Source organism: Eschscholzia californica, unplaced genomic scaffold (assembly GCF_041429995.1).
Source record: "Eschscholzia californica isolate CP2 unplaced genomic scaffold, dmEscCali1.0.p SCAF_1, whole genome shotgun sequence".
NCBI lineage: Eukaryota > Viridiplantae > Streptophyta > Magnoliopsida > Ranunculales > Papaveraceae > Eschscholzia > Eschscholzia californica.
This window is the reverse complement of record NW_028238198.1, coordinates 84,655,686-84,671,839: the sequence shown is the minus strand read 5'-3', so window position 1 is coordinate 84,671,839 and position 16,154 is coordinate 84,655,686. Positions and strand designations below refer to the sequence as shown.

The following is a 16,154-nucleotide window of genomic DNA, read 5'->3' as shown; positions in this document are numbered from 1 at the left end:
ATAAACCCTAGGTTAGTTTAGTCTTCACCTCTTCTATTACTTGTTCTTCATCATCACCAAATTTCTAAAGAGAGAAATTCCTTAGAGAAACATTGGTGGTTATGGCATCAAACAAAGGCAAGGGAGTTGTTGTAGAATCTTCCCAGAGACAAAGGTTGGAACCCTAAAACTCTAAAACCCCTTAAATTAGTAAACCTAAAATCAAAATTTCCAAACCGTTGTTTTTCTTTGAAAGAAGTAGATCTGCTCGTGTTTTGCCGGAAACCGACGAAACACGAGCAGATGATCTGCTCGAAGCCCACAAACTGCTACTGTTCGTGGGCTTCAAACCTCCGAAACAATAGCAGTGAAGTAGCACTTCACTGCTACTGTTTCGGGTTTTTCTTACGAAATCTGTAGTTAATTATAAGGTAGTTTTGACTGATTTTCACTCCATTTTACTGATTATCACTCCATTTTACTGAATTTCACTCCATTTCAATAAATTAGAGGGTAGTATTCAACTCGCACTAAACTTTTTTATCACATAGACACCGTAAAAGTTTGAATTTTACTATTATTTTTTTTATTTACTTGCCTACTACTAATATTGATATCTTCTTTGTTTTATAGAAAGCACGAGTCAAAAAATTTGCTTCTACACTTAAAACATGTGGTGGAGGTGATGACGCTCCTATCAATCCAACCATGAAGAAGAAGATGGTTCTGAAGGCAGAGAAAATCGGAGAAGATGTGGAAGACGAAGATGGATCCGTTGGTTCCAACTGTGAAGAAGATGGTGAAGAGGAAGATGAATCTGGTAATTCCGGTTCTGAGGAGGACGACGAAGAGTGATGAATTTCAATTTTTCAAGTCACAATATTTACTTTCTGTTCGGATTATGTTACGTACTTACGGTGATACTACGTTAGTACCGAAAACCTTTATTTTATGTGCGGTTTATGTTTATGACTTGACTTCTATTTAATTCAAACTTCTTATTCATCGATGTCCCTTCAATTACAATTATTCATACTGTTATCATTTTCTCCAAAATAAGTTGTTCAAGTCTGAAATATAAGAAAAGTTGAAAAGTACGAATAGTCCATTTGTCTAAATAATTTTTGGGTTCCTAGTCTAAACACACATTTAGTCTACCCTAATATTAATATAGGATTTTAAGCCAAAACAATAATTATAATGGATATTTAGTCCAAATTAACCCATCTCTATAGACTAAACATATCTCTATCATTTCTATTTAATCATAATACCCATTATAACATTTTATATAAGAAAAATCTCAGTTTTGAACCAATCCCCAAAATTCTCTTTCTTATTTTTCTCAGATTTTTTTCGATTGTTTCAAACTTACTATCTGTTTCGCAATATACACGTTATTTAATATCAATTACGTATATTTCTACAATAAAATAGTATAGTTAAAGTGTGTCTAGATGTCAAAGTTACACTATTTTCCTGTTTATTGATTCTTGTTTGTTTTATACATAACGTGTTATTTATTGTTACAGTTTCATACTTTATTTCATTTTTTTATGTGTCATACATAACACATAATGTATCAACAATGTTTGTTCCGAAAGGGAAATGGACTAAAATCTTATTTTTTTGTAAGATTGGACCTTAATCCCTTTTTGAATTTTATTTTGGGCCTAAAACCCGTGGACCCTTCCCTAAATACATGCATTGCCATTAGGGTTGTTTCATAGCTATAATTGAAGTTATAGCCTTGGGTTGTTTCATAGCTATTTGTGGTGGTTCTCACGGCTTTCCTTCTAGGTTTTTTGTGTTAAGTTTGTGACGAATGACGACCTAACTCAAAACCAATTTCCAATAAGTTCTCCCTAAAAGCTGATATGCGTTAGATGATTCAACTGGCTTCCGCTTCTCCTTAAGATGTTCTACGAGGGGTTCTTCTTGAGTTTCCGATAATGAGTCTATGGGAGAGAAGGAGGAAGAGAGATGATGAAGGAGAAAGGTATGGAGGAACGAGGAAGAGGGAATTGAAGAGAGAAATGAATGAAAGAGAGAGAGGTATGAAGAAGAGAGAGATAACATGCCTGTACTCTTTGGCAGATGACCAACATGTTGTCACGCTGACAACCACTTTTAGACACGAGGATGGCTAGAGTAAAGAGGAAAGGTGAGAAAATTAGTTTGACAAAAAGGTCAAAACAAATAGTTTGGGGCAAATTTAACGGTGTAGATAAAAATGAGGGCCACATTTTATAGTTGGTCACAACTAGGGCCTAAATTTCAGTTGGTTACAAGTAGGGTCCATATTAGAATTAAGGTTCCATAAAATGCACAAACTAAAAAGTGGGCCCCTATTTCCAAAAAAAAGAAAGTGGTGGGCCCGTATGAGCGGTTGGGATTGGAGGTAGCGGGCATGATCCCCTCCTTATCTGGCCTAAGTGAGGTAAGCCTACCTTGTACGAGTTCACTCAAGTCACTAGCCCGGCCTTCGGCACCCCTCCATGCAGTTAAGGTAATGACTTCGGGCATGACCAGCTCCCATAGTGTGATGGGCGGTGCACACAAGACCGAGAAAGAATTGACCGTCGTATGACTGACTGACGATTACTTGCGATTCCTTCATGCATGCGAGTCGCAGCCTCCAATCCAAACTGGCATTTCTTTTTGACACTTCTTACTATTAGATAGTAACCATAAATCTCATGATAGGTACCAAAAGAGTCATATTGAACTTCGACAGAAACTTCTCTTGATGCAATGACGCGTTGATCTAGTCGTCACCGTACCGAGAAAGGGCTATCTAAATTGATTTGTTTCTGCCAATAAGCTCCAAGTGCCTCTTAGGAACTAGAAAAATGGGGTTATGTACAATTTTATTACAGACGCCTACGACCTGAACACACTTAAACGAGAAGAAACTTGAAGTGTGGCCCCCAAATTTGGTGGATTTCATTATCATGGGCACGTTAATTATCCTTCTCCTTCTGTACAAATCACACGTCATACATGCTTGACACAGAACTAAATAGGAATCATAACATTTTCATACTGGTTCTACAGTTTCTTACGTGTATTACTCGATCAGACCTAATACAATTCAAATACCCTTTGAATGACACTGAACGTGTACCTATTGGGTGTCAACTTTCCGATCAAAATATGTAATTGATTTGACATTTATTATCTAATAGTTGGTCAACTATGCGTAAAGGTGGAGTTTGGAGTTCGACTACATGAGACTGCACAAAGTATTGATAAACCAGTCAAAAAATAAGAAGAAACAGAAAAGCTTTTAGACTTTAGTATGTTTGAAACTGCCTTATGGAGCCCAAGCCACTGACCTTTCTTCAAGGGGCCTTACTAAATTGCTAATGGTACCATACAATTTATTAACCCAACATAGACAACTTATTTATCCTACAGTCAAGAATAAGGCTTGATAGGGGGATGTGTTTAGTAGGCCGACACGATATCCCTTAAGTAGTGTTCGTGATCGTGAGCAATATTGGAACTCTGACTTGGGTATTACTGAACCCCACTCGCCTACTGAATGCACATCTCGGACTCGGGATACACCTGAGTCGGAAAGGTTAGTTCTTCAAAGCTAACTTATATAAACAAAAGATTAACAAAACACAGTTGACAAATTTCATAACTTATACTATAAAGAGACATTAAGATTTTGAAGAGGCTTCATATATATTCATATAAGTAACATTTTACAAAGGAATAAAGTTCAAATAAATAATTCACACAGGAGTAGGAATCTGAATGGAATTATCTCCTAATTCTTGCTTCAAATAAATTTTAGAATTTAGTGAAACTGGACTACTAACACATGACATTAAAATAACATCTCGAACTTCACTTAGCTTAGGAATTGTAGTTTTTTTCTCCTTGTCATATAAAACTATGTCATCGTCACCTTTCCGTAATAGTATGTCGCCATTCTCGAATGAGTTTATCAGGCTCATGATACAAAGGGAATTAGGTATAAGATTGTATTTAGGAATGGTGAATAGTTTAGTCCAAGACTCATTCACTCCATACTCCTTCATTACCCATACATCAGTATGAGCTATCCAGCTATTATCGAATACGCAAAGATTCTCTCTCAAAACACCAAAGGTTGACAATAGTGCTACGCCCTTGTAATTCAAGCTTTCTGGTATGGACAATTCCTTGAATCTCTGATCATCACCCACATTAAAAGAAAGGATTACATCATAGAATGTTTTATTGGGTGTAAACCGAGTTCCCATCCAATGAAGAGCTCCATTAACAAACTTACCATCTTCATGACCTCTAAGGATTTTGTAAGGAATCTTGTGGACGTTATTGGCTTTCCACAAATCAGAGCTCAAAGTGTAGGATTTGACAACAGTAAAAACAGAACGAGGGCGATCCCACAAGCTTGTAACCATGAAAATCTTGTAAGTATCGAGCTTGAAATCATAACCGAAACCCAAGCCAACTCTGTGAAATTTAAACGATTCGGGAGCATCTAGTATTGGTGTAGTAACCGGTGGTGGTGGTACCAATTTACATTCATCGGTAGATGGATTCCAAACGTAAATTTTTATAGAAACATGAACCCAAACCATTACAAGAACCAAACCATTACAAGAACCCACACAGACAAGATGAGTATCAGATTGAAGAGATACGAATGGGTAGTCCGTAATGTGAAGAGGTTTTTGAGATGCAGCCAATGAATCAGATTCGATAGAATATATTCTCTTATTTTTCGGGTCATTGAGAATGAGACTGAATTTGCCTTGTTGAAGAACAAGATTATAGTGAAGTTTGATGAAATAAGGATCAGAGAGAAGAGATGACCAGGTTTTGGATACAGACTTGAATCGTGCGATAGATTTGACTGGTAACTTAGGTAATATATCATTGCTAATGATTTCTTCAGGGAGGAGGCTCAGGCTCTTATTCGGCAGCATTGAACGTACACTTCCTCGTCTTTCCATCTTCTTCCGCCACGGCTTTGAACATACTCCTCCTCCTCCTCCTTGTCTTCTTCATCATCATCATCATAGTACTATAGTATTAGTTTTGGAATGCCTTGTCTTCAACACACAACCCAGAGAGAATTAGAGATTTGGCTATATATAAGTTTCCCTATTGTCAACACAAAAAAAAAAAAAAAGATAGAAGTTTCCGTATCCTAAGTAGTATAGGATTTCAACACAAAAAAAAAATTAGTTTAGGATTTGAACACAAAAAAAAAAAAAAAAGTAGTTTAGGGTGAAGTCACTTGCCCCGTGATGTGGCTGTGCAATGTCATCAGTATGGGACAAGGAATTTTTTTTTTTTTTTTGTGGCTCAACTACTTTGGTCTTTTTTTTTTTTTTTGGGTGGGGTGGGGGGGGGGGGGGGATTGGGCCAATGTGTCAGTTTGGGGTTCAAAATTACGTAAAGGCTCCTTAGAAAATGAAGTATTTACCGTTCATGCCATCGAAAATTACAAAATTGTCATTGAAAATTACAAAATTGCCATAAAAAATTCTCGGGAAACGATTTTTTTTTTTTCTGAAAAAGAATCTGACAACCCGTCTATCAGAATCTGTACTGTTCAGAAATTTACGGAACTGGCACCGAAAAATTCCCGGGAAACGAAATTTTTTTATTTATTAGAAATTTTTTTCTGTACTAGACACTTTTGCTGGGCGGGAATTTGAAATTTCGTAAAAAAGTTTGAAAATTTGGGCAGGAATTTGAAATTTCGTTTGAAAATTTCAAAATTTCGAAAAAAAGATTTTGTGACCGGGAAATTATTTTATTTACTAGAAATTTGGGCGGGAATTTGAAATTTCGTCCAAAAAAATTTGAAATTTTAGACGGAAATTTGAAAATTGAAATTTTTGTGTACGGTAAAATTATTTTATTTACCGGAAAGAGATGGTTTGTTGGGCGGGAATTTGAATGAAAATTTCAAATTTTCAAAAAATTTTGAAAATTTGAATTTTTCGTGTACTGGTAAATTATTTTATTTACCAGTCAGTTTTTTTTTTCAGGAAAACGTCAGCATGTCCCTTCCAAGGGCAAGAGGGGGGATAAAAATAAAAAAACTGACATTTGGACCTACAACTAATTTTTGGACAAGAGTGAATTTTTTTTTTGTTTACCCCCCAGATTTTGGACCTTTGACTCAAAAATCCTTTTTTTTTTTGGTTGAAAGAACTACTTTGGTCCTTATTTATAGTTATAAATTAACTTTCTTATTTATAATCGATCTGGATTGTAGATTTAGTTCAGACCTTAGCTCCTCCATCCAAGATTGATTGACTTTTCCTGTGAAGTCACTTGCCCCTATTCTTTTTTATCTTCGTATTTTATCTTGGGTTTTGTTTTTATTTGAATTTTTTGATTTCTCCAATTAGAATAGTTTTAGTCAAAGTGAAATTTAATTATATTTAGTCCGACATTCGTATTATATAAGCAGACTGAATTCGAATACATTTTTTTCGAAGAAAAAACCTTAAGAAAGTTTGGATTTTTGTCAAACCAAAAAATCTTGCAGCTTCAATTGGAAAATGTTATTTGGACCGACAAAAAGTCGTATGAATGTCCTCAATAATTCCTGGCATCATGTGTAAATTTGGCTTGTCGTGAAGTTTTGAGCATTTTTTTTTGTCGGACCAAATAGCTTTGTTGATAAACTCTTCTAACAAATGTAGGTTTGTCTAGCCATTACCCTTTTTCACATGACTGAAAAACATTGTCCCCCAATGGGTTAAGACTGGCGCAAGTTGAAGTCTACACGAAAGAGATTGTGAGTTAAGAGGCTAAGAGCTAATGAAGTAATTTTAATAGCTAACATTAGCAACCAACTGCTTTGTATAAAATATATTAGAGTAGTTAAAATATACAAAACGAGTAGTTTATTTCATATTTCGGCTAAAATAGAAAGTAAACCCATTGTCGTCGATAAACATATGATGCATGGAAGGTGAGTGTGGAAGGAGAGTTATACCATAAGACATGTTTTAAGTGTTCCCATGGAGGATATTCTCTGACAGATTCTTACGCCACTCTTGACAGCCTTCTCGATTGGAAACCCCATTTAGGTCAGCTCTTCAAGGAAAAGGGAAGCTACATCATCTTATTAAATCAGCTAGTATGAGAAATGCAACTCCGGAAAGGCCAATCAGGCCTAAAATTTAGTTTGCTGAACTGGTCTTTGACATATGGGTCAGACATGACAAAATGGAAGCTTAATAAACACAAGAGGCGATATGACTGCGGCGTGTGGAGGGCATCCAGACTCCAGAGTTCAGGTCAAGGATACATATACTGGCAGTGTCACGTGCAGATTACGTAAGCCCGCTCATTCGGCACAATGCTCTTAACCCACACACTAAGCTACCTATTTTGAGCTCCACTCAGTCTTTTGAATTTGTATTCTTTGCAGATAGGCAGACTGTAATCATAGGAAAAAAAACCACAAAGAACAAGGGAGATTCCTTAACATTGGTCATATTGGAAAAGATTAAGCTGACATAAATTAGAGAGAATGATTAGGAATTTTAATTTAAAATTTGTAATTTAAAACTTTAGAAAGCAAGAAGAATGTTGTTTGTAAGTAGGGAGAAAATGGATATGGAAGAGAAAAAAAATGAAGATGTGTGGGGGCACGTCGGTATCCTGCCTGAGGAGAAATATGAGAAGGGGAGAGAGGATGTGTTAGTGGAGCATATTGTTTTTCATTATCTTAGTTATAGCAGTAAAGTGTAGGGACCGAAATCAGGACACGCAGTCACAGACATCTTAGCTCTCTGGCTATTAAGGTAACCAGGCAGACTCGGGTTTGGGACTTCACAAATTTGGAGTGTCCATTTCTTGCTGAAGCTTGTCAAGATTGTCCATTGCTTGCTCAAGCTTGTCAAGATTGTCCACCGCTTCATGTACCAGGCACCTCAGGGCTAGAATATTAGAATCAAATCAAGTCCAGCACAACACGCTAGAGAGCATGCCCACCCACTGGGCAACCCAAAATGGTGTGTCAAATAGGCGTACTATAGTGGGGCTGGCAATTTCACCTACACTTAGTTTGGTTTGGGGCTATTTATGTCGATTTTACTTTCTCATTAAGAGCCAGGCTTCGAGATTTAGGAGCGCAAGGCATACTCTCTCGTGGGCTTCCAGCCCTTAAACTTGAGCCATTTTAGACCCAACAATCGAGCCTTTTCTTCGCCAAAGAGACTACTAGGACTTATCTTTAAGGAACTAATATGCAGACATTTAAAACAAGCAAAAAGTTTTATGTCAAGCTTCTCAATATCATCTTCATTTCGTCTAAGACTGGTTCAACAAAACTAAGAATCTCACAACATTAACATAGTCATAAATCTTCTATACAAAAACACAACCATCCTGCATTTTTTCATACTTTTACTTGCTAAGTAAAGATTAAGGATAACAAGAATCAAGCTCTTGGACTATCTGGAAGAGTGATTTCTTTAAAAACCTGAAGTCTATTTCCTTTTCTTACTGGTATCGAATCCTTCCAACCACGGGTAGACGTATCGAAGTTGTTGTCGATATCGTTGAAGTAGTAGTCTGCTGTTTCCTGCTTCTGTTTCTGACCAAAATATAATGATCGTCGAGCATTTGATTTACCAAACAGGTAAGTACTACCTGTGCTCCTGGTACATTCTTCTTCTCCTCCTTTACCATTGAATGTTTCGGTTTTCCTTCTTAGATTCTCTGTTTGGTTATAGGCAATGTTAGAATTTAGGTTCTCATCATGAAAAGCTTCTTGATGATTGTTCCATTTATCCACAAATCTAGATGGAGTTCGATAAGAAAGCGATGATTCTTTAGATGGGTAACTCAAATTTTTACTATGAAGTGCTTCTCCATTTCTCCAGTTATTGACTGATTTTATTGGAGTTTGGAATGAGACTGAGGACTCTTGAGTTGGGTAGACATTTTTATCGGCGGAGAACCCTGTAAATCCAGTTAAAGCTGTCTCTTCTTCTTCAACCATGTCGGCCCAACTCTTTTCACTCTTAAAAAGAGAGAGGTCTAAAGGTTTCCAATTTACGGCAAAATAATCCGTTTCTTTAGTCCCTTCATCTTGCTCAACCTTGTTTTCATTTCCTGAGCTATCTGCGACTTTCAATACTTGATCTTGATGTCCATTACTGAGGTCTAAATGGTTCCAGTTTACAGCAAAACAATCTGTTTCACTATGACCTTCTTGGGTGTTCTTTATTTTATCGGTTTCACTTCGATCGCCTAAGACTGAAATTATGGACCTTTGAAGCTGACCTTTATCACTGAGACATGGTGAATTGGGATTCATATTTCCATTCATCACTTGCTGTTTCTTATCGGTTTCACTTCGATCGCCTAAGACTGAAACTATAGACCTTTGAAGCTGACCTTTATCACTGAGATATGGCAAATTGGGATTCATATTACCATTCATCACTTGCTGTTTCTTATCTCCTTTATCTTCGTCGAATCTGCTCCAAAATTTGTTTATAGAAAACTGCGAATCCCTTCTTTTTGGTTCGGTGAATGGAATTTTCGAACAAACCAGGGAACCAAAAAGAATATCTCCATTATAAGTATTGATCTTTTTTCCACTTGTTGTAGAAAGTGGGGAACTAATAGATTGGTTACTAGTAAACGTATTCCTGGTTCCACTCTGACACAAGTATCCGTTATTCCCATTACCAACTGACGAAGATTCAGAAAACTTCGAATCGTGATCACTACGCTTTGATGAAACTTGGGAAGCAATTGTTTCCCCATTACTAATCATCATGCTTTTGCCAGCTGAAACAACTTCATTTCTTCCATTTTCACACGTAAATCCGTTTTTGGAGCTAACAGAACCACACCCGTTACCGTGGTAATCTCCATTATTGGATGAAACAAGTAGTTTTGACTTCTCCTTCGGTTCATTTGGACTTACAACTGATTGAGATTCGAGTTTAGATAACATCTCAGTAGCACGATCGAATGACTTGATATAGGGATCTTCCTTTTCTCGTTCAGTTGCTGAAGGTTCGAGATTCTGAAGTAGATACTTGGCTTCCTTAATTCTTCCTGTACTCATCAAGCAGATAGCCAAATTGCATTCTTTGTTCTTGTCTGGCTCTATACATAAAGCTTTCCTGAATCAAACAAGGTAAAATATATAAGCCATTTGTTAGCTCACGATTGAAATACTAAGACTCGGGACGAAAAGATATTTACAGGTACTTGCCTATACATTACTTCAGCGGCTCGATGTTTATTCTGCTGCATATATGCCCAACCCAAGTTCCCCAGTAATCTGCAGTAAAAAAATGAATGAGTGCAAGAAACTTCATTTGACCCACAAAAAGAGAAGATCAGAACAGATTATGTTTACCTTGATTTCTCCTGTTCAATGGAAATATGAAACTTCTTTCCCTGAGATCTTGCTACTTTTGTTCGTTTGTTACCGAATCCTACACCCTTTTCAACAAGCTTCATTTTACGTTCGAGAAGTTCGATATGTTCATCAATTCTACCGCCTCTCTGCAGATAAATTATAACATTAGTTCATCGTACAAAGATTTAAGCATATAAACTTATAAAAAGAGCTCGTATGAAAAGGATAGAAAATCAATAAGCAAGTATGTTTCTATTAATGAAGTACATTACAACATTCTCAATAGTTCTATAAATGGGTTTTGTTCTATAGATGGCGTAACAACTTCCATTTAAATAGTTTTCAGTAAACCTATTGGGCCCTAATGAATTCCGTGCATCCTTTAGATACGCCACAATCCAACTCATTGGCATACTCGGATTCATTAAGTCCAATTGGAAAGTTAATAACGAGATTTGAGAAGACGTACCAACTTCAGTTCAAACAATATTTTCAGTAAATCTATCGACCCCAAACGAATACTGAGTCAAACCCGGGATTTATCATCCCGAAAGGCCTGTGGGGCCGCACATCCTTCAGATATGAAGCAACCCCATCCACGGCCTTTGCTCTGGATACATCAAGTCCACTAGCAGTATTGTTATTGTTTTGCAAAAAAAAGGCTAAAACAATATGGTAGTATTATGTATGCCCATTTGTAAGAATAATGAAAGCAAGTAGCACTATAAGTGAAATGGGATTTTACCTTATAAAGATCAATGAGTACATTATCAAGAGATTCTTGAGCTTGTTCAGAACAAAGATGACGAAACGATTTAATCGCTTCTATTCCTTCATCAGTTCGATTTAATTGCTTCATTATAACAGCCATGTCTTTTAAAGCACTGTCTACTCGATCACCTGAGTTGATTGCTGACCAGAATAGTGCAATTGCCTTGTTTGGGTCTCTATCTATCAACTGTCAATCAAATTCAGTTTAAATAGAGATTAAGAAATACTAATAAGATCATTAATGAAAAAACTATAATGAGTTCTTCAAGAATTCAATTGACTTTCAGTAGAATTATAATAAGAAAAATGATAATTTCTCAAGAATTGACCGTCAAACTTGAAGAGATTTAACCAATTTCAACTCTTTAAGTACAGATTATATAGAAAGATCATTCTTTTATGCAATCAATGACAGAAACTCAAATACCCACAAGAGGAAAGATTGAATTGAAAACAAAATCTTGAAAAATAAAAATACCCAATCAAGAAGAAGATTCAGAATATGAATAAAAGGAACCAAAGGGGAGAGAAAGTTTGAATACCTGAACGTGCTTGGCTTTGACATAAGGAGAATCTCCGGCTGGAACTTTATGAACGACATGAAAGGAATCCGATCTCTGGGGTTGTTTCTTTCCGATTGGTAACGCCGGTGAACATGGTGCTGACTTCCAATTCCGATTAGGGGTCATCGGAGAACACTGCCTATTGCCTTTCCACATTGTATGGTTATTAATCTAGAGAGAGAGAGAGAGAGTAGGAGAGGGAAGGTGATGATCTTGAATAGTATAAAAGAGTGAATTATACTGTTCAAAGGGAAGAACCCACCTTTTCTTGCCGGAGAAGAAGGTAGGATCTTCTCAGAATTAACAATTCGATTGATTTTAGAAAGATAGAGAGACACACCGAATCGATTTAATCTAGAGAGAGAGAGAGAGAGATGATGATGATGATGAAGAAGATGATGATGAGAAAGAACGAAAGAAAGTAACGTAAATGGTGAAAAAACTAGCCGTTTTATAAGTAGCCGTTGGAACAGAGTTCTTCTTCTTTAGCTTTCTTTGTTTAAGAGCGCACACACGAATTTATACGGGCTGCCTCTATTGATTGTTGCCTCGTTTCAGGCTTTCAGCGTTTGACAGTTTGCATTTTATTCACCCACGGCTACAAGTAGTAGTGAGAATTTACCTATTCTTATGACAAAATCAACTGTGGCCTAAAGCTAGTCTAACTGCTTCATTTATACTTAAGTGGTTAAATTTAATAATCTTGGATTTGCATTCCTATAGAATGGAACATGAAATTTTCGTATTGCGAAATGGACCATCCCACTGTAACCTTGAGATGAACCGTTAAACAGAGCAAAACTTAAGATTCTCCGCAGGCCCGTGGAAAGCCCGGTGCGGGCAGGGCGGCCGCACTGTGCCGCCCACCATTTGGGGGCCATTTTGGTTAGGATTCTGAATACTATATATATAGGTAGTGGCGAGCTACTTAGCCAACAAGTTAAGCAATCTAGATCAATTGGAAAGGCATACCAAGAGTACAATTATTAACTAACCCTTAATTTCTACTACACCTTTTTTGTGAATAAATTGTTTTCCCTACTTTTTTCAAAATATATTTGGATATATCTTGATTTTCATATAGATGTTAAATTATGGGGGCACACTGGCAATATTGAAAGGAAAAGAGAAGTCTACAAAAAAAAAAAATTACAAAAAAAAAAAAAAAAAAAAAAGTACAAAAAACGAAAGTGTCACACCCAGATGACGAGGTAAAAAAAGAAAAAGACAATATGTCTGTTGTCACCGGATTATGGGCCCCAACTCTTGGAAACGCCGGTCTTGTAAAGAGTCGGTTCTCTGGTAACTCTAGAATACGTCAAGAAAATGGCATCCGAAGAAGACATGGAATCTGGTTAGTAACCTTTTTTCTCCTCAATGATATCTGTCTGTAGAAGAAACTTTGAAACCCTAGAATTTTGTTTTATTTTGTATTTGTTTATTGTTTTTTTTTTAAGTAATAATAATATACTTATATATTTTGCCTTGGACTTAATGCACGTATTGATGATGATCGAGTATTGTTAATTTCCTTAAAGGTGGTGGTGGTACTGGTGGTGGTGATACAAGAGAAGAGGAGGAGGGGAAGTGGCGTAACATGCCACCGGAAATTATGACAATAATATTTGTAAAACTAGGGGCAGTTGAAACCCTAACAAATGCTCAATGGGTCTGTTCGGAATGGAGAAATTGTAGCTTAGACCCTCAGATATGGCGTTCGATACGATTGTTTTGGCATTGTAATGTATGTGATGACCTCGTCGTGGAGAATATTGGAAGAGAAGCTGATGCAGGCGCATAGGCGTGTGGGCCCACGTCCACGCGTGCCCACACCCTATTAAGTCATAATAATAGTTTATTTAGTAGAAAAGAAGTTACTATAATTTGATATTTCTTTATTTTAAAGTTTCTATGTTTAAGTAGTTTATTATTTTAGGAATACTAGTTTGAGTCCAACTAGGAAAGCTTATTATCTTATAAAAGGGGATCTAGTCTATGTTATTAGGCACCTTGAGAAGAAAATCAATTGAAGTTATTAATATTTTGAGTTTAGTTTATCGTTTTCTTTTAGTTGTTCTTAGTTATTTCATTGTTCTTTACTCTCTCCGCTGCGTCTACATCAAGTGGTATCTAGAGCCAATTTTTTTTTAACCAATCACAATGGTTAATCCTACCGTTCCTACCCCAACAATCAAAGAGAAGACACCAACTTTTGCCTCCGAATGGGATAACATCAACAAGAAGTTATCCTCGGTTACAAATTTGGAAGACTCTTTCGAAAATTTCAAGAAGGAAACCTTGGACAAATTCGATCATGTCAATGAATCGATCATGAAGCTCTCTAAACAACTTGAAGGTATATGTAAGTCTCCCTCTTCTTCCACTACTCCTTCTTCTCCTACTTACATTCCAACATCTTTATCACTTCCAACCACAACACCAACTTCCAATTCCATACTTGGTCAACCCTACATCACCGGTTTTCCAACTCATAAACCCCACAACAACACCTTTCTCTTTCCACGATCATCCAACATCAACAAAACCCGACTCTATCGCCCATTATTCTACTACTAACCCAAGTACCACCCAACCATACCCTCTTCAAACACCACGGCAAAACTACTCCCCTAACAACACCCCACTAGAAACCCAACACCAAACACACCACCCTTCATCCCCATACCAGCTCACAACCGACAACCCCATAAACAATTTCCCTCCACACTAGCTAAGTGTTTCATCACCAAACCCTAAAGATGATTCCATTGATATTAAACACATTGCATCCTTTGAAAATCTAGAAGGGAGCCAAAAAGGTCAAACTGTTGAAGGTTTGAATCAACTTCAGCAATATCTCAAGAAATATGGTTACATATATCATAACAAACCCCTTATTAATGTTAAAACGCCTATGCATGCTCATGCACATATAGACCATGAGAACGTCTTTGATGAGGTTTTAGAGTCAGGAATCAAGGCTTATCAACTCCATTACAGGTTAAACCCCACAGGAAAACCTAACACTCCAACTGTTAATCCAACGATGAAGCCTGGTTGTGGAAACCCGAATTTTGTTAACGGCGTAAACTTCATGCTTTCCGACATCAAGAAAGAGCATACCCATAGCTTGTTACATATTGTAAATCACTATGCTACTTATCCTGGAAACCTAATATGGCCATTACCATCAAAACTTCAACTCCCATACAGATTCAATTCTACAGCAAACCCAGACCTTTCTATTCCCATTGAAACTCAGAGAGCAATAATGAGAAGAGCTTTTCGGACATGGTCCGGTGTTACTCCATACATATTTACAGAAGCACCTGGTATTGTTTGTGATATTGAGATTGGTTTTAAGAGACATGATCATGGTGATAGTATTGCTTTTGATGGGCCATCAGGAACTTTAGCTCATTCTTTTGCACCAACAGATGGAAGATTTCATAGTGATGCAGATGAAAAAAAGATTGATGATCCTGGTTCAAATTCAGATGGAATTGACTTAGTATCAGTTTCTATGCCTGAAATTGGGCATATATTAGGGTTACAACATAGTTCAAATCCAGATGAAGTCATGTTTGCTTCTATTGCAGTAGGAGCCAAGAAGAAATCGACATCCTACGGTGATGTTTTGAATGAGATGGGATTAGCTTCTGTTCAAGTATATAAGATTGATGTAGCTGCTGAATTATTTGAAGAAGCAAGGATCATACTTGAACAAGAGTGTCTCAATATAAATCATACTATGAATCATCAAAACTTCGGCGAGAGAAACATATGGCGAACCGAACTTATTTTTGAGTTGCATAAACTCATGGTTGAATTTTCCATCGAGAGGAATGTAGTGTTTATGATTTTTTTCATGGCACTACAAGATGACGGAAGCTCAACTTTACCTTACAGGAGGCCACACATGTGCCTGTTCATTGACGCCTCTATCATGTTCGATATTATGCTCCTTAGAAAAATAAAGGGGATAGGAATTTTGTCTACATCGCCTATTGCACAAAAAACTTCGGCCAAAACAACTAATTTTGGTGATATATTGGTTTGGAAAGTAACTCAATTTTCAAGCATTGATCACGTTAGAGTCTATAAACTTCATGAAGATGAACGTGGTAAGTTTGTCAAGGCTATTAAAAAAGGGGAAGAAGCAAACAAGGTCAGTGATCGAATGAAATTTAAGGTTGTTTCTTTCTTAGAGAAGAATGTGGCGTTTGTGATCTTTTTCGTCGAACTGAAAGATGACGGGAGATGTAGAAATTTATTGGCCCTTTATTCCCTACAATCGATTTTTCGAGGATCTTGGCAACATTGGATTCGGAATGTAGCTAGTGATTTGGTCCACCTTGGTGTCCGACGAATTCAAGGCAATTATCGTTCGAAGTGGGAGTTACGAATCGCCTTGGTGGCATTCTTCTTCTGTAAGTACTTCATATTGTTCTCTTCATACATTC

The 16,154-nt window shown here is 36.9% G+C and overlaps 2 protein-coding genes across 3 annotated transcripts; both read right to left on the bottom strand.

Moving 5' to 3' along the window:
• Positions 1–3,680: 3,680 nt before the first annotated feature.
• On the bottom strand, positions 3,681–5,064 carry LOC147570316 (F-box protein CPR1-like). The gene has a single exon (XM_086656893.1). It carries the CDS (start codon positions 4,953–4,955, stop codon positions 3,726–3,728), a length of 1,230 nt encoding a protein of 409 aa, XP_086513019.1. The 5' UTR covers positions 4,956–5,064; the 3' UTR covers positions 3,681–3,725.
• Positions 5,065–8,246: 3,182 nt separating this feature from the next.
• LOC147570315 (uncharacterized) lies at positions 8,247–12,338 on the bottom strand. 2 transcript variants are annotated; one of them, XM_086656891.1, is made up of 6 exons: positions 11,954–12,338; positions 11,671–11,862; positions 11,103–11,315; positions 10,355–10,503; positions 10,208–10,276; positions 8,247–10,115 (listed from the first exon to the last, which is right to left on the bottom strand). In XM_086656891.1, exons 2-6 carry the CDS (start codon positions 11,845–11,847, stop codon positions 8,414–8,416), a joined length of 2,310 nt encoding a protein of 769 aa, XP_086513017.1. In that variant the 5' UTR covers positions 11,848–11,862; positions 11,954–12,338; the 3' UTR covers positions 8,247–8,413. The 2 variants fall into 2 exon arrangements, with proteins under 2 accessions (XP_086513017.1, XP_086513016.1); XM_086656890.1 differs by having other exon boundaries at positions 11,671–12,338.
• Between the last annotated feature and the right edge of the window lie 3,816 nt (positions 12,339–16,154).